This window comes from Xenopus tropicalis, chromosome 5 (assembly GCF_000004195.4).
Source record: "Xenopus tropicalis strain Nigerian chromosome 5, UCB_Xtro_10.0, whole genome shotgun sequence".
Taxonomy (NCBI): Eukaryota; Metazoa; Chordata; class Amphibia; order Anura; family Pipidae; genus Xenopus; species Xenopus tropicalis.
The window spans coordinates 97,995,495-98,015,410 of record NC_030681.2 but is presented as its reverse complement, the minus strand read 5'-3'; the positions used below and the strand labels follow the sequence as shown (position 1 = coordinate 98,015,410).

The window sequence follows — 19,916 nt, the reverse complement described above, 5'->3', positions numbered from 1 at the left end:
CCTACTATCCACAGACATCTTATTTTAATATGCTTTAAAATGCATTGCAATAATTAAAAGAAGGTTCAATGGCTTTAAAGTTCTTTTTATGTTTAATTGCTATGAAAAGCAGTATCTGATTAAACATTCTGCACTCCTGGCTCTGACACCTGAAACAATGTTGCAATCTATCTTATGTGGGCGAAAACATACTGGACGTTCTTTGCCAACACAGGCAACAAAATTCCTTAGTTTTGCCTCCACCAGCAGTAATGTAAATCACCACTGGGAAGACATAAGCGTTGCTTCCTGTTTCAAAAACATTGGGCAATTTTGCTCCATAAATTTCTTCCTATCAGCAATGTACATCGCTGCATGGGATTATTGCAGATGGGAAGGAAACTTGAGACGTTTTGTCGCCCACAGTAGTACAGGTTTATCATGGGTGACCAAACCTCTTATGTGCCAGGGCTGCTAAAGATGACACAAAAACCTGAAGGAGATCTGACTTCTGTTTTGAGGGGCAGACCCAGAAAACAGGAAAGAATAAACAGATTTTTGACTAAAACTGCATGTTTTTAAAAATAACATTTTCTTTCATTATGCAAAATGAAAATATGTTTTGCGGTGGAGGACACTTTCAATACTACTTTGCAGTAGACCACATAGAAAGTTTGCAGGACTGGGTGAAATAGTTATTATTTTATTAAGAAATATAAACTGTAAACTAAATAAAAATGTATGGTTGGATTCAAATTGTTGAAAGTAAATTCTTATCTATTAAATGCTGTAAAAGAAATGCCCAGGACTAAAGATTTGGAGGTTGTGACAGGGCTTTCTTTTAATCCAATCCAACATTTGCATTTTAACAGGAAAAGTAACAAGAACAGGTTTTGCCTTTGATGTATTCCCCTGGTACTCTGCGAGAAAGGGCAAAGTTATTTTGTCAGGCACTGTATATAAGGGAATATAATTTTAAATTACTTTGCAGTTCTCAGTATGAAATATAAATCATCTAGATATTTGTATATAAGTAGAGTAAGTTAGCAAAATACATTGTAATTATTTCGCCTGGGCCAAGTTGAATAAGTGAAAAAAAAGCATAAGCCATATGTTCTTTTCCAGGGAAGTTTCAAATGGCCAATTTCAGAAAAGCCTTTTAGCTTTGAAATCTGAACACCTGTTGATAAAATACATTTCCATATATCAAGTCTGTGATATTTGACATAACTATTTAAATTTTAGCAGGGGGTAAATTAAAGGAAACATGCCACTATTCACTGCTGCAATATATAAGAATAAAAGCTCAAAATGCGTTGCTGCATTTTAAGAAGTATTTTAATGGATTGGTATGCAGTTGTTTGAGCTAGAGCATTCTCGTTCAATAAAATAGAAAATTCCATTAAAAGGGCTTTCGCATTTTACAATTAATATTCAGCATTTCACATTATTAATAGAATGCACTCTTTAATAGCAATAAAATAGAATAATAAAGAATGTTTATCCCATTAATGAGTACATTATGTTTACTACATAATAAAGTTATTTTGGAACAAGCTCCCTAAAGTTGCAGTATTTAAAAGTAAGGTCCCTTCATTTTACTTAATTTTACAATTCTGTTTCCCTCCCCCCACACACACAACATAGAAAGCTGTAGAAGAAAATGCTAAATAACAATTTTACTCAGGCTACAGACTAATGTAATGGTGAATGTATTTGAACATATCCAATATTGTCACATTACTGATAATATGACTTTATTTGCATGTAAATGAATGTAAAATGTTACAGGTCAGCACACAGACAAAAAGGCTGATATATTGTGTTATACTGATTTGCCCAAGTGCAGCAGCTAAGAGCACCTAGTCAACAATCAGCTTTATCTCTACAATAGTTAGCATAATGAAGGGATATTGTTTTTACTCACCTTGTAATACAGACTGCATATTAATAAACTATATGCATATAAATATACATGATTATTATTTTTCTATAAATATGGTAATATAGTTTCTACACTATGTAATTAACACTAATACATCTTTTACTACAAATTTGATGTATCACATACACATATGGAGTGTTGGTTTTCACAAATAATTTCTCAAGATAACTCACATAATTAAGTTTTTAAGCTGGGCTGTTAAAGATTACTTTCATTAACTAGTTCAAAATACATTGGACACTTTTGGGATACATATTTTAATAGAATTAATTATTCAGCCATCTAAATAAACCTAATTATTTGGAATCCAGTTTATGAAAATATCTAGAATAAATTATTTGGTAAAGGCATCACCCAGATTGCTGGTTCCAACACACAGGTACAGAAGCTTATGAGAATAAAATGAGAGCTTCTCTACCAACCCAAGTATTTGTCTTATCTTCTGAATGGCCAGTCTTTACTGCTGTAATATGCCATTTTTTTTCTATATGGGTCCCATTGTGGAAACAGAAATATGTTCAAGAAAGCCCTGTTTTAATAATAATGGCAATGCTTATAATGGTGATTACTACAAGCATCCAATCAGTAATAACCAAGAAGATTTTGTTAATCTTAGGTATTTATGCATACAAGGAGAAGAAATCATCACTGATATAGGGGTCTGTTATGCAAAACCCATTATCCAGAAAGCTCTGTATTATGGGAAGGTCATGCTTTTTCTCTGAAATAATAAAAACAGTACTTTGCACTTGATCCTAACTATGCAGAATAAATCCATATTGATAAAGCAATCCTGTTTGGTAGACTTAAGGTATGGCAATCAAAATTGCATAGATGCATAGATCAATTTTCCAGAAATCCCCAGGTAACAAGTATTCTGGATAACAGTTACATACCTAAATATATATGTAATAGCTGGACTAAGAAAAGGAGCACAGGCTAAGGTAAGAAAGAGGGTTTAGAATCAAGATAAAACACACTGTAAATAAGAGGACAAGGAAAGTTGAGAAGCTATAGTGTCAACCGCAGGACTGAAAAAACATCAAAGAAGAAATAAGAGGGCCTTAGGGAGAAGGAAATAATTGATATCTGTATAACTGGAAACTTGCTTGTGAATGAAATACATTTTAGTTTTGAAACAGTTTGCTATATCTGTAGAAGGGGGTGTAAAATGATTGAATATAGAAAACATGCATTATGGATTGGATTTGCTTTTATGTATAAGTGTACTATAGTAACTTTACTAATATTACGAGGTCTGCAAGAGGGCAGGAACAGAGGCTTGATAAAAAAAACATTAATAGTGCAGAAAGTCAGCTTGTTAACAGCCATTTGACATACACTCTGCAGATCTTGCAGTTGAACATATCTCTTTTGTCTGGAACTTTAACAAGGGGTTTGAGCATGACTGTGTTAAGCCTGTAAGGAAATATTGCAGTCAACAGGAAATAATATTAGATATTGGATTGCAGATGTTCTGTCTGTTTGAAAAAATAATCTGCCAATGTACCATGGTGGTGGGTGGTGTCTACTAATCAGTGAATCTGTCCTGTTTTGCTTCGCAAAAAAATTATTTTCAAAGATTTGTGAAGCAGTGAAAAGGAAGCACATAAAAAAAATGGTTGCACATGTCACATAGTAGTTGCATTTTGCTGATTTTTTGTGGTTTCATGAAGTTTTCAGCAATTTTACATATTTTTTGCCAAAGCAATATGGGACAAATTCGTTCATCGCTAGTTATTTTACTGATAACTGATACTAATAAATATGTTATATAATAAGATACTAAATAAAAAATACTAATCTTACATATCTCAATATATAAGAAGAAATTAGAGTCACATAATATTAAATTCAATTTATAAAGTGCCAGCATATTCTGCTGTACAATGAACTGATGAGAACCCAAAATAATTGTTGAAATATATTCTATCATTTTGTGTATTGGTGAGATAAAAATTGGAAAAGGATACAATGGTTTTCTTTAGTAATATGCACAACTGGCCTATTTCACTGCATCCCAAAATTAGTAAAACCACATTAAAAAGAAAAAAAAAAAGATAGATCTTTTAGTTTTAAAAGGACACCTGCCATTGACTTCTACATCTCGTCAGCTTTTAGATGGTGTATTTATTTTTCTTTCTGATATTTTACAGTTTTGGCACATAATAAATGGAAAAAAATCATGTTTTTCCGCAACATTTTGCACAAAAAAATTAAAAATCATGAAAAAAATACAACCTGTAGTAAATGTCTCCCCTTATCTGTAATGTAGATTCTGTAAAATAACCAGATTGGTGCAAAAATTAGATATAACTGCTAAGGAAAGCCCTGGAGCTATAAGCACAGGGGCTGCATGACAAGGGATCAGAATAACCAGCAGCCAGATTACACTGGTTTATGTTTAGAGATTGGCAGAACTAGGTTCAACTGTGATTAGGTGAGAAGGAAAGAGTTAAGGCAGGAGAAAGCTGGCCTGGGGGGCGGAGAAAATGAGAGGGATGTGATGTCAGAAAAAAGAAGCACTCAGTTCCGTATCTTCTGACCAGGTAGAAACATCCCACCCACCCTCCCCCTTTTTGCATATTTTGCAAAATGTCAGGAGTTTCTCTTCTTTTTGTTTTCATATTATCTATTAATAACTGAATGTGGATGTTTTCCTGAATGCATTGTTATATTGTGCTATATATGTATCTTTATACGGTATAAACTTGAAAGTCAGAATTGTATTTAATTAATGTTAACTACGATTGCTTGATCCAGGGAATGTTGATCCAGCTTCAGGTTGGGTTTTTTGCCTTCCTCTAGATCAAAACAGTGGATATATGATAATATATTTGAAGTTTTAATTGTCACAGCAGCGGTAGGACCTTGCCAGAGTACTGCACAGGTCATTTTAGCAGAGGGAGAAAGGAGGTTCTCTCCTGTGACTGCACGGTGGATTGATAGACACAGACGCTACTACTGCTTGTGCTAGGTGACAGCCTGCTTGGATTTCCTATCATCGAGACACTGCAGATCCAGGACCAGCAGTAGGGCTGCTGAACTTCTCTCATGGTTGGTAATGGAGCTCCTGCTGGTAGCAGGGTTTGGGGCCATCCTCTCTGTAGGTAGAGGCAGTCTAATACTCATTCAAGTCTTCAGCGAGGAATGGCAGAGCATAGTAGCAACCTCTTATGGAATTATGGCTTTAGAATATTGAATAAAACTGGTGTAAGAGTATGTGTATAGATGCATAGATGTATGTGTATAGTGCATGTATCTATAGATGAGATGTGCTTTCTATTTTGGCGTAAGTTGGTAGGTCCATTCACTAAGTCTCATTAACGAATGGGGGAAAGTTTTTCACCCACAATACAGCAACCCTAAAAGGAGAAGGAAAGGCTAGTAAAGAGCTAATCTCAAGCTGCAGGCATACCTTCAGTTGTCTCAATAGTGCCCTTAAGTCTCCCCATATTTCACCTGTTCAGAAGATCTGAAGCCAAACAGGAAGAAAAAACACAGGCAGAAGCACAGAAGGAGCAGGCAAGCGCTGCGGGGAGCGAGTGGTGGGGGGGGCGGGGAGCGAGCGGCGGGGGGGCGGGGTGCAAGATGGCGGCCGTGACAGGCTGCAAATACAGCTAAGTTACAAGGCAATTTTTGGGAGAAGTGGCCATTATTTAAAAAGTAAAGTTGGCAATTTGCAAGGGAAAATGGTGGTGGCCCATTAGTGACATGCATGCTTATAAACAGTGTGCCTGCAATGGAAAGCATTTGCATTCATAGAAAGAAACTTGAACTTTTTTATAGTGCCAAATAAGATAGCACTTTAACAACCACAGCTGGCATTAGCTTTTTAAAAGAGATCTTAAAACTTTTCACCTTGAAATAAATCACCAAGATAAAGCAGCTTTGTGCTTTTCAGTGTGTCAAATGGAACATTTTGGTATATCAGAAGGAATAATGAAGTATAGTTTGAATTTCACATTCTCAAATCTGAATGCTATGCACAAAATGGAAAAAGAACACGTAAAATGTATTCTATAGCACAGTAGCTTAGAAGTCTCTAAAAGAAGGGTATACCTCTCCAAGAATATCCTATCCCCCATATGTAATAAAAGGCTATAAGTTTGCCCAGGTGCTTTTAAACAGGTAACCAGAAAAATGCTACCTCCTGATTGGTTGCTTTGGTTTACTGAACTTGCTGCCTTTTATTACGTAACCCCATAGGAGAGCAAATATGCTAGGACTAATGGGCCATTATCTCTGCAAAAGGAGTGGGGGCAACTATCTATCTATGTAGCTATCTATCTATCTATCTATACAGACTGCCTGTAAATGAGTCTGTCTGGTTTCACGGGCGTTGTTTTGTTGAAAACCATGCTGTGAATAAAACATGGGTCACATTCTTAGCTTGATGAAATCATAGGTGCCACCATCTCTTATGTATTTAAAGTATACAGAAGTGTTAATATTAAAATTAGTACCGTTTGAATTAATTCCCACAATTTTTATCCTAGTATACTAATGCAAAATCTTTCAGTGTTATCAGCACTACCAAAATTCAAGGGGACTTCAGTAATAATAGCTTGAAAAAAAATCCCTAGCCATTGACACATTAATGCTGTGTGTGCTGCCACGCAGCTTTTACTGCCTAGCAGTTGTTATTATATGTTATTGTTATAATGTTATTTGGTATCATCCATTCACCCCTGCTGTTTCTTGCTAGATAGTTGCTCCCGCCCTCCATTTTGTTGTTGTAACTGCCCTTTTTGTTGAGTGTGTTATGAAGAGACTGCAGTGTATGTAAGCTGTGTATCTTCATTAGAAATGTATCTATGGAAAAGTCTCTATGTTTATACCCTTGCTACCTTGAAGCATAAAGAAGCATTGGAAAACACCTCTGGAGTCTTTATTCATTGAGTAAGCTATCTGTTAAGGTGATCATTCAACCTGCTGCACTCATCCTCACAGACTGGGTCTACACAGGGCTTGTGGCAGGTACAACCGATGCTGAGACAGAACAGTAAATTTCTAGAAGAATCCATTGCATGGCTATACTCTGCAGCTTCACAACCGTGAGTAATCATTTGCCTGTGTGAAGAATAAACACCCTAAGACAGGAATCCATCTTCATACTGTGCACTGAGGCCTAGCACTGCCTGTGTGTAACTGCTACACTTACCAGAAGCATTGCACTGCACTAGGAGCCAGCTACCTGCTGAATATTCCCCACAGTATAACCTATTGCTGTCTGTGCTGTTGCTCAGCCATAAGCACATTCTGAACTGTGCAAGATTACTACCATAGAGTCACAAGGATTCATTATTGTCAAGCTGTTTGGACTGTGAATTCAATATCTGCATTTAGTATAAGAACTAAATTCTTACCTTACACAAGGTGATTTTGAACTGTGTTTTTCTTTGCCAAGAATCCAGTTCGAGCTGGCTTGCAGCCCCAGCTCTAAGGCCCAGCCTGCTTACAAACAAAGTATCAATATCTACAGAGCTCAGCTTTGCCAGATTTCCAAGACACTGAATTGCAGCACTTGTCATGTCTGACAGAGATTCTACTGAGCCTGCATTTGCTCATGATAAAGCAGACACCTTGCTTCATTCTGCACGTCCAGTTAGGGCCCCTCATCCATCCTTGAAAGCAAGGAAGGCTTATGAAGCAAATAAGAAAGAGATAGCTGATAACCTGATTGCATTATGGGAGAAAACTTTAAGTTGTATAACAGCCGCTAATGAAACTAGCAACAACACTGAGCAACTGAACGCCGCCCTCTCAAGGGTTAAGAAGGCATTTGAGAATTATAAAAGACTTTCTGAAAAGTACTCTTCCCTTTTGTCACGTTCCAACATGGAGGAAGTTTCACTAGAATTAAAAGACTTTACCTCTACTGAGCAGCAGAGACATAGCACATATCTTGAAGCAAAGGTACAGATAGAGGGTAGATTAGCACAGCTTCATGAGACTACATCCTGTATATCTGCTTTTTCCAGACACTCAGGAAAATCATCTAGATCTCCCTGCTTACATCATAAATCCTCTTCTAAGTCATTGCGGTCCTGCTCTGTAAGGTCATCACTGAGCGACCAAATACTCAAAGCTCGCCAAAAGGCTGCAGTAGCCCAGGTTCAAGCCACCTGTTCTGAAAGAGAAGCAGCTTTCAAGGCAGAAGCTAAGCTCAAGGAAGCCGAAGCACAGGCAGAAGCTAAGCTTAAGGAGGCCGAAGCACAGGTAGAAGCTAAACGCATTCAAGCAAGAATACAAGCAGAAACAGAGGCTCATCTAGAAATCCTTCAAAAGAAAAGAGAAAAGGAAGTAGCCTTAGCGGAATTATTTGTCTTGGAACAAGCCCTATTGGAAGAAGAAGGAGCGTCTTGTCCTAGCTTGGTCGCCTGTCAAGACCCTGTTGAAAGGACACTACAATTTCTCTTGACCCAGAACCATAATGATATAGTGCCGCCTACAGTAGTAGATCCATCTCATAATCCTCTAGCAAGTCAGTATGCACCTCCTAACACAGACACTCCACTACTACCGCATGCCACAAAATCAAGTGTACCAACCTATCCAGCTCATGTGCCACCACAACCCCTTGTGAGTAGAGATTACAAGGGCACAGCAGAAGACTTCAGAGTGAACTCTATGCCTCCTGCAATACAGCTCTCTTCAATTTCAAATGCACAAGGACCTTCAGACGCCAGACCCTTGCCTGGACTGAACCCATCTGCTATACCTTTCCCTCCACCTATTGGCCAGCATCGGATACCAACCTTGATCCAAGATGGTGCACCATCAGTACTTCCTGTGGGTGTAAAAACCGAAAGCACTGACATTGCAGAGTTCAGCAAGTATATGATCCGGCGAGAGTTGATTGCTACGGGACAGTCTAGATTTGATGACCGCCCAGAGAACTATAGGAGTTGGAGATCTACGTTTAAGACAGTAATCAAGAACTTGGATATTGAACCCCAAGCAGAACTTGACTTGCTAATAAAGTGGTTGGGGAGTCAATCTTCAGTACAAGTAAAGAGTCTTAAATCTGTCTACATTCATAACTTTGAAGCAGGCCTTGATGCTGCCTGGGAACGTTTGGAACAAGACTATGGGAGCCCAGAAGTCATTGAATCTGCCTTATTCCAGAGACTAAAAGACTTTCCTAAGATCTCTGTTAAGGACAATCATAAGCTTAGAGACTTAGGTGACCTTCTTCTTGAACTTGAAATTGCTAAGTCAGATCCTAGTTTGCCAGGTCTTAGCCTAATTATCTCCAGGGGAAGTGGACTAGCATAGGATCGAAGTATAAATATGAACACCATGTCTCTTTCCCACCCTTTTCTTACTTTGCAGAGTTTGTGAGAAAGATTGCAAGATCCATGAACGACTCAAGTTTCTCGTATTCAGATACAACCACCCTTCCTTCAACTACGTCAAAGGGTATTGCCACCAACAGTTAATTCAAGGACTCAAGACATACTATTGCTGTAAGAAAGACCGGAATTGCATCCAATGTCTTGGCTACAGATGCTAAATTACAAGATACCAAGGCGAGAAATCTTGATCAACAATGTCCCATTCATGATGCACCACATTCTCTCTCCATATGTCGTGCATTCAGGGGCAAGCCTATCGAAGAACGCATGACATACCTCAAGGAGCATAATATCTGCTTCAAGTGTTGCGCATCCTCCAATCATTTAGCTAGAGATTGTAAGAATGCCGTCAGATGTTCCCTGTGTAACAGTGCCAGGCATGTGGACGCTCTTCATTCAGACTCATACAAAAGGAAACCTTTGCCTGGTAGCAACCCCAAGACTACATCAGATGATGGCGGGGAGAGAACTGAGCAAAATGCCAATGTTGTAACCACAAGATGTACAGAGGTGTGTGGAGAAGGGCTTCATAGCAAGTCTTGCAGCAAGATATGTCTCGTTAGGGTTTTCCCTGAAGGATGCCCACAAAATGCCATAAAAATGTATGCTATACTCGACGATCAGAGCAATCGCTCATTAGCCAGTACAGAATTCTTTGACTTATTCAAGATTCATGGAGAGACCTGGTCCTACACCTTGCAGACATGTGCAGGACAAGTCAGCACTTCTGGAAGAAGAGCCCATGGCTTCATAGTGGCATCAGAATATGAGAACATAGAGTTTCCTCTACCAACGCTAATCGAATGTGATCAGCTACCGAATAACAGAGAAGAGATCCCCACTCCTGAGGTTGCACGTCATCACCCTCATTTGAATTACATTGCTGATTACATTCCATCACTTAACAAGGACGCAAAGATCATGATTCTTCTAGGGAGAGACATTCCCAGAGTTCATAAAATAAGAGAGTTATGTAATGGTCCAGATGATGCTTCTCATGCCCAGAAACTCGATCTTGGATGGGTGATAATAGGAGAAGCCTGTCTAGATCGATTGCACAAGCACTCGGATATAGCTTCCTACAAAACCAATGTGGAGAGATTAGAACGTACCTATCGGTCGATGAAATGTCCATTGCATGTGAAGGAAAGACTTGATTTCAAGTCTGAAGCTCCATGTCAAGCACTCCAAGGTGTTACCTGCAAGTTCACTTCTTACATGGACCTTGGTGAGTCTGTGTACCAGACTACTTGCGATGACAACAAGATTGCCCCTTCAGTCGAAGACAGGGAATTCATCAAGATTAGGAATGAAGAGTTCTCCAAGGACAACTCCAATAGTTGGGTAGCTCCATTACCCTTCCGGTTACCAAGGCTTACTTTCCCTAACAATTGAGAACAAGCTTTAGCCAGATTTGCTGCACTTAAGAGAACCCTCCGTAGCAAGCCTAAGATGCAAGAGCACTTTCTAGCATTCATGCAGAAGATTTTAGATAACCATCATGCTGAGCCAGCACCAGACCTTAAGGAAGGTGAAGAACGCTGGTACCTTCCATCCTTTGGAGTTTACCATCCTCGCAAAAAGTGGCAAACCCAGAAGCCCAACTTAAAGGAAGGGGACTTGGTTCTGTTAAAAGACCAGCAAACTCATCGGATCCAGTGGCCAGTTGGACTCATCACAAAGGCCATTTCCAGTGATGATGGGAAGGTCCGAAGTGTGGAAGTCAAGATCGTTAAGGATGGGGACTCAAAAAACCTTCCTCAGACCAGTCACTGACACTGTCTTAATTATGCCTGCTTCTAAAAGTTCTGATCTAGTCTAATCTCAGGGAGCCACTCAAACTCTCTAATATAGCTAGCTGATAGATTTGAGAAGGCTAGATAGCATTTTACTGCATGCAATGTTAATAGTATGTTAAAGGAAAATATTGTGTAGTGGTATCTCACGATACCAGGCGGGGAGTGTGCTGCCACGCAGCTTTTACTGCCTAGCAGTTGTTATTATATGTTATTGTTATAATGTTATTTGGTATCATCCATTCACCCCTGCTGTTTCTTGCTAGATAGTTGCTCCCGCCCTCCATTTTGTTGTTGTAACTGCCCTTTTTGTTGAGTGTGTTATGAAGAGACTGCAGTGTATGTAAGCTGTGTATCTTCATTAGAAATGTATCTATGGAAAAGTCTCTATGTTTATACCCTTGCTACCTTGAAGCATAAAGAAGCATTGGAAAACACCTCTGGAGTCTTTATTCATTGAGTAAGCTATCTGTTAAGGTGATCATTCAACCTGCTGCACTCATCCTCACAGACTGGGTCTACACAGGGCTTGTGGCAGGTACAACCGATGCTGAGACAGAACACTGTGCACTGTTTAAAAGTATGCATGTTTATAAATTGTGTAACAAATATTAGTGGCTGCATAGTGGAGTGTAAAATTCTAGTGAAAAAAGGTGTTACCTTGAAAAAAAACATGTAAAAAAAAAAATAAGGATTGATCATTACTACTTTTAAAGCAACTCAATACACCACTTTATTGCTCTATACTTTCTCTATAATTTATCCCAGATCAAGGAATTAAAGGTCAATTGAAGGCAAAATCCCTGGGAGTGGTAATTTGTTAGGCATCCTCTAGTAATCCTTATAACTAATCTGGGACCCAGGTTTAGATATCTTCCCAATCATCGTCCGCATTGCTCTAAGTAGGTGTACTTTACAAATAATCCTGATCCAGAGCATTTCTTAAGAAGAGGAGCCCCAGCCTGGGGTCCCACCTTAGTGACTAGAATTACTGGGGGCTATGTAATAAACTAACATTTTTAAACCTGTTCTAATGCAAAATATAATAAATGTGGTTAATGTGTAGTGATAGTGTCTTTTTGCTGATTTTTTGGCAAAGTGAAATGGGACAGATACTCTCATCACTATTAATGCGGCATAAAATAAATGACACACTTTTCCAAATGCCGCAGGAAGCATAGAGATGAATGGTATTAACTTACACATAAAAGGAACAATGCTTTGTGGTGTTTACATATCGTTATATATAAAATTATATGTAAATACCCAATTATGTCTATCTAAATAAATACTGAGGTACTGAAATACTGAAAACTAAAGTTTCTTGATGAAATAGAATTAAACACATCCCAGCTTTCCTGCTCATAGTGTTAGTATTTTCTAGTATATATTTCAGTGTTTAAACTTAATAACACTTTAAATATGGGGCTACTCTAAATGCATTTGTAATAATATTATTAAGCTAGGTTGTTTAATTTGTAGTTGGTAAGTGATTTTATTGCTTTTGTAGCCACTGCCTGGAGAAATATCTTCTGTCAGGAATTTATTATTTAAAGCTCCAAGCATTTTGGACTTCCAAATCCATTCCTATTAAAGGAGCTTTTGATAAACTACACAAGCAGAAGTTGTTGGCAGCCACAGAAAAATACTCACATATGTTAATAGTATCAGTTGAAAACAAAGATAGGAGCAATACCATTTTGTGCTTTTAATGTAGCTAAAAATGCTTTCTCTTAACAGAAAAAATAAATAAAGGACATGCCTATGTCCTTTCACAGAGATTTCACAGAGATTTTTCTTGGAAATGTTCTTGGATCTTAAAAAAAAAAAAAATTGTAGATGTATCTTTTTTTACTACTATACAAATAGCTCGATGAGTATAATACTGACCTTTCGTACTGGTGTTTTATTATGTAGAAACTATGGTTTTATTCGTACAGCAGGCATTAAAGCACAGTGAGCATTGATTGAATGCATGGGTTTGTAGGTTGGCATGTCGTGGGGGTCTTTCTTCTGTTCTTGAAAACAACAATGTATAGATTGTTCATGTTGTTTATCCCCTGGTACTTTAAAAGAGCTGTGACACCTAAGGCCATCTTTTCCTTCTTTGTGTCTATATTTGAGGTTTCAAAATAAATCCTAGTAGACTGTGACATTTGAAGCAGAAAACATAGCTTGAAGAGGAACTGCAGCTCCCTGTAGCTTTTCTCAAGTCAACAAGTATTATCTACTTTAAGGGTATTACAACTGCCTTATAAGATGACTTTTCTGTAAGAATATGAAATACTGTTATCTTCTTTTATAATATTCAGCAGATACTGAATTGAAAAAAGAAAAAAGGCAGGATGAATCATAAAAGGTTTTGAATGCATGTCTGTAGCAATTACAGGACATTGCAGGCAAATGAATAGCTGTGGCTGATTTTATTTTTCATTTATGCTCTAAAATCAGTTATTTTAAAGAGAGATAATGAATCTCTGTCTCTGCTACTGTCTTCCAAATAAAACATACAGATGAAGCCACTTGGATTTGTGAGTTAAATGCGTCATGACTCGAGATAAACTGAAGAAAGTATGTTATCTTAAGTCATGTAAACGCATTGAACACATTTAAAATTTTAAAGAGCCCCATTGTTTACATACGGCAACTCTTTAATTAGATAGGACTCTGTGATGCAAATTCCTGTGTTAAATGGGATAAGTGAGTTAAATGAGTTTAGTTATTCTGTGTTAAACACACAAACCATAGTGGCTTCATCTGTAGATGGAGACTATATATTACTTTGTATTCCTGTGTGTCTATACCATGGAATATGATGACAAAATATTAAGTATAGGGCAATTATATAAGTTATGACAAATATTTAGGGGCAGATTTATTGATTTTTTTCTTGATCTTCTTGAGAATCTCATATTAGATTAAAAAAACGTGATTGTGGAAAGAAAAAAAACCCCATTACAATTTTGTTTAAAAGCTTACACTTCCAGTTGACTTCTATGGAAGTTACACTTCCAGTTGACTTCTATGGCACCTCAATACGTTCAAGAAAAACTCGCAACTGTGAATATGAATAAATCTGCCCCTTAATGTGTATTTAGTGGTTATACCTGGTCTTGTTTATTCTTTGGCTATTGCCTTCTTGACTGTATAAATACATGTGTTCTTTTTAATGTTAAATTATTCATCTTTGGGCATGCCCTTTGCATTTTCTTTTGGCATCCAAATAACATTTACATAGCAACTTAAATGCTTTGATATATGCCAATTTAGTGTGGGAAAATAATTAGAGATGTAGCGAACCTCACAAAAAAAGTTTGCGAACCCGTTCGCGAACTTCCGCCAAAAAGTGCAAACTTTTGCGAACCCATAGGGGCACATTTACTAACCCACGAACGGGCCGAATGCGCCCGATTGCGTTTTTTTCGCAATGATCGGTAATTTTGCAATTTTTTCGGCGTCTTTACGATTTTTGCGTAAAAACGCGAGTTTTTCGGCGTCTTTACGATTTTTGCGTAAAACCGCGAGTTTTTCGTAGCCATTACGAAAGTTGCGCAAAGTCGCGAGTTTTTCGTAGCGTTAACACTTGCGTGCAAAGTCGCGCCTTTTTCGTAGCGTTAAAACTTAAAAGGCGCGACGTTTCGCGCAAGTTTTAACGCTACGAAAAAATCGCGACTTTGCGCAACTTTCGTAATGGCTACGAAAAACTCGCGGTTTTACGCAAAAATCGTAAAGACGCCGAAAAACTCGCGTTTTTACGCAAAAATCGTAAAGACGCCGAAAAAAACGCAAAAAATACGAAAAAGTCGCAAAATGTTCGTTTCCAATCGGAATTTTTCCAATTCGGATTCGAAATCGTGTCTTAGTAAATCAGCCCCCTAGACTTCAATGGGAAGGCGAACTTTAAAACCTACAAAAAAAAGCCATTTCTGCCCAGAAAACTGATTTTAAAGTTGTTTAAAGGGTGCCACGACCTGGACAGTGGCATGCAGGAGGGGGATCAAGGGCAAAAATTTATCTGAAAAATACATTGTTGACACAGCATTGCGTTTTGTGCTGTAAAGGGCAGAACTCACACTACATTTCTAAACTTGTGTAATAAACTGCTTTAAAACGTCCGGCGTCTACATGCCAATCAAGTCGTGTAAAGGTTACAGCCGGTTCACAGGCAAAGAAAAAACGCCGCAGTAGTGGATACGGAATATATTATTGCTGGTGGAAAAACATCGCTCAAGTGATTTTATTGCAATGCAATATCACTACTATGTGTAACGTGTTTGGTGCACTACTATGAACAACAGCAAACAGCACTGGACACATTAAAGAACAGTAACTTAAATAAAAAAAAAAAAATTTAATAATAAAAAAAAGTGATCTCTGGTTGGTGCTGGGGGTGAATTACTAGGAGCAGCCCACCAGTCCCCAACACAGCTAGACTAATAGCACTGGGCTCTATAAATTACAGTAGCAAAGTAAAAAAACACAAATAAAAAAAATGATGTGAATGTGTGGTCGGTGCTTAGTGCACTACTATGAGCAGCACACCTGTCTCCAACACACACAGATGGAGCTGCAATACACAATGAAAAGGAGACTAGAGTAACAGTAATCAGAAAATAAAAGCAGTCCTTACAAGGACTATTGGGTTACAGCAGATGAGATCAGCAGGACAGCTGCCCACAGCAGCTACATACAGAGCAGTAGAAAGTAGATTACTAGTCAGCAAAGCTACCTAAACTGTCCCTCAAACCCCTGCACAGCTCTCTCCCCATGCTAACTCATCAAGCACACACAGGCAGAATGTAAAATGGCTGCTGGGCTTCGGTTTATATATGGAAGGGAGTGGTCCGGGGGTGGTCCAGGAGGGAGAGCTGCCTGATTGGCTGCCATGTATCTGCTGGCTCTGGGGTGAGAGGTCAAAATTTGGCTCCAGCTAAGGCGAACCCAAAATTGCGAACTTCGCTAAGAGTACGCGAACTTGCGAACACCCAATTTTCGTACGAATTAGTTCTCCGGCGAACAGTTCGCTACATCTCTAAAAATAATAGCAGGTCTTAACTTGAAAAAAAACCCCCTAAAACAAAGTAGCAGAGAGAAACGATTATTTCCCAAGCATTTATATACCACTTTTCACACGGAAAACAGTAACAAAGTTGTTTTAATAGCAAACATGGGGCAGTAAAATATTTTACGGTTGCATGTTACAGTTAAAACTTTTTGGTGTTAGTAGTAATTAGATCTTTTCTTTTCTAACTTTTGATGTGCACTGTGAGGATAAATCTTCCTCTACCCAACTAAAAAGATAGTTCACTGTCACGTAAGAGGTTCCTTTTAGCAAAATGTATAATGCAAAAAATGGCCAGGGAGAATTAAACACCAATACGTAGAAACAGAAATTATGATAAAAGGTGAAATGTCACCCAACAGCAATATTCAATAATATACATATAATATATACAGTACATATAAAGTACAATCAGTTTATATGTAGGGAAGTAAGGGTTTAATTTTTTCTTGTTTAATACTGTGTTTCTGACATTGCTTTCTTTGGCTCCCTTAGTCTCTGCTCATGGATAATAATAGACAGTGCATGGTGACTGAGGCCTCTCAGGTCAATAAAAGTTGGAGCAAAGGGACCCCATGAACAAGGACTAACTAGTCTTTGTGGTAGGCTAGATCTTATGTTCAGTTAACTGAAGGTTATGGTTATTTAGTCTAGTAATCAGAACCCCTAACACATAATGAATATCTTTAGTGTTCTGGCATAATCCATGAGTGTAGTGTATGTATCTAAAATAACATTAAAAAATGGATTTCATGAGCTATCAAAAATGTTCAAAATATCTGTTTGCCTTTGTTTTACAGATGATCTCTTATTGAGAGATAAACCGATCTTAATAACTGTTTTCATTCACATGACAGACCTTTTAATGTTGACTCAAAAGAAAAGAGAAATACAATTTTAGGTGAACTATGCTGCAAATGTGACATCTTCTATGTAATATTGCTGGTAAAGTTAGTAATTATGCCCTGTAGTTCAAGGTGAAAAGAGAAACAACAATTTTTAAAAGGTATATAAAATATTATGCATCCATTAAGTTCTGACAGTTGCAGCAGGACAGAGAAACCCTTACATAATGTTTTTTTACTCTTCCTCTTAAGTTTTATTTCCAAACCAAAGGCATACCAGGGGACCCTAAATCAGAACTTTTTTACACTTCTGTTAACTGAAACATCAGATGTAAGTCAAGAGACCCATGAAGTGTTTCTTTTTTTTTTAATCTTAGTATAAGAATATCTACTTAAGATCCCAAATGTATAGTTAACCACAAAACTATAATACTAAAGTAATGGAAAATTCGCCTACTAAGTATAACACATACAGCTTCTAGAGATGTAAACATACTAAATGTCTCTCACTTTCGGCAGAAATCCACATTTTATGTCAGGGCTAAGATACATTAAAATGGTGTGGGAAAAAAAGGTTTTATCTTCACATAATTAGTTATTGCAGACTGCAAAAGGTTTCCATTAAAGTTCTGACTGCAAACTGATTTCAAAGCTTAACCCAAACAGAAATAGTGCTACTTTTCCACGTGTCCCAATACAGAAGTTGACTATTTTAGTAAAGTCTGTGTGATGTAGAAAAAAGTAATATGCCGGCATTAGAAAATGACCCTGGAGACATTAAGAGGCACTTTTACTAAGCTGCTTTTTTTTTTTACTTCTAGATATTTCCAAGATTTACTAACGGTATTTGCTAGTACTCAATTTTTTTGGTATTGTTTTTCAAAAATGTTCCCCTAAAAATTCAAGTTTTTCTTTTTTCAATATTTATGATTTATTAATGTTTAGTTAACTTTTGAGGTTTGATCTGTCAAGTTCCATTGAGTCCTAGGGAGGCTTAGAATAGTCAGTGAAAGCCTGTACTTGACACCCAGTTTCAAGTTAAACTTAAACACATTATGGTTTTCCAAGAATTAGTGCCAATGCTCTTAAAATGGCTGTCGGAGCTATTCCTGTTTGGGGACAATAAAGAGGATTCATGGAAAAGAACATCCATTTAAACTTAATTTTTTTTATTAACGATACTTTCGGCTCTAAAAATTCAGCACCTCCATATACCACTTATATGACATTATCTTTTTATAATAATCTGGCCCTAAACATGTTAAATAGCATATAATTGACCCACTGCGTGGATAATATTGGACAGCATTTCTAAAAGGGGTCCTCTTGTGCATTGTTCTTTTTTCCATGAAAAATATTCCCCATTTTATGTCTATAATATGTTTTACTGTTATGTCTATATGTACATTTCTATTTTTTATGGATCTATGTATTAAAACCCAAAATCTTGTTTTTCCTGGGTTCAAGATATTTAAGGGGAAAAAAACATGACTTTCTTTTTTTTTACATTTGTGGTTTCTGAACTTGAATTTGAGACTTATCAAGCCAAGAAAACATTTGAAACTTCAACAGCTAAAACATTCGTAAGGTTTAAGCCAATGGGAGGCGTATTTTTAACATTAAAGCTATTTGATTTGTCAAGGTATTTCAAACATTTGAATTTGTTTAAATTTGCCATTTTCTTGATACTATACCAGAAACTAAAGAATTATGAAACATTAATGGTCTGGTAAACACAATAGCTTAGCTTTAAGAGTACCCTGGGGTGCATGCCCTCAGGGCCTACCCTCTGTTTATTTTCAAGCTATTTTTCTTCTCTCCTCTGAACTTACTTCTGAGTCATCCAAAGACAGCTAGATAACCTGAATTACTATGTTAATAAATAGCCATGAAACTATTTTGCAGTATTTCTTCCAGTTTGCTGATTATTCCAATTGCATTCCACCAGTCTTAAAATCTAAAATAATTCTTGATACATTCTTAAGCAACTGCTTGCTGAAAATGAACTACCAGAGCACACAAATGTGCTTCAGCTGTGGGAGCTGGGAACTTTAAATTGGGCAACAATAATATGGTCTATAAATTGGCATTGTACCTTGCTCCAACAGTTAGTGGAGCACAAGAAATCTTTAGAATGGGGATACCTTGGAATACAGCTTTGAATCCAGGTGAGCCAATACTATCATCTGACTGTAAATGAAGCCACATCTGGTTGCTCATGCTCACAATAAGGTCAGGGACACTGGATCCAGTGAGTCTGTAAATATCGAACAGAATTTTTAAAAAAAGGAAGGGAAAAAGAAATATCCAGCATAGCATATATTTCAGGTCCACATTAGAGATGCTCACATTAGTAGCAATATGAAAACTAGCGTTTAGTTCAAATTCACAGAAAATCTGATTCAGTGGCTAAAAGCTGCCCATTGGCATTTACTGTATAAGCAAAATAAAGGGCTGCAGTAGCACAGCTTTCATTTTTATATGTATTTATTTTTTTCTTTAGAGCTTTATAGATTCATTTTTTTTTTTAGATCAGAATCTGAAATCAATCTGGAACCACCTACTCTATGAACTGAGGAATGCAGAAGCATCCCAAGCAGTTTCAATTTGACATTTGGGACAGTGTTAATGAATTGACACATTTTTTTCAATCTAATGGATGTGGCAACTTGTCCAAATGTGTTTGACATCTTTGAGCAATTAGGGCAGCTATTAAAATCAAATTGTTCCAGCACAGAAAATAAATTGTTAAACCTAAATGGATTGTTAACGCTCTTGAAAGTGTTACACACAATTATAATGCTTCAAAAAATGAAATGATAGTTAATATATCAGCTCCCGTAAGTAGTGTAAAGCCTTTCTTGTCATGTTAAATAAGTGCATATGTTGGAAGATAAAGATAAAGGATAAAGAGCTATATTATGTGTG

The 19,916-nt window shown here is 37.3% G+C and overlaps 1 protein-coding gene across 1 annotated transcript in view; it reads right to left on the bottom strand.

Annotated features, from left to right (window-relative positions):
* Positions 1 to 19,916, bottom strand: part of csmd1 (CUB and Sushi multiple domains 1) — a 716,970-nt gene that overhangs the window by 238,875 nt on the left and 458,179 nt on the right. Inside the window, exon 13 of the mRNA XM_031902727.1 lies at positions 19,133 to 19,245. Coding sequence (XP_031758587.1) covers positions 19,133 to 19,245 — 113 coding nt within the window. The remainder of the gene's footprint in view (positions 1 to 19,132; positions 19,246 to 19,916) is intronic.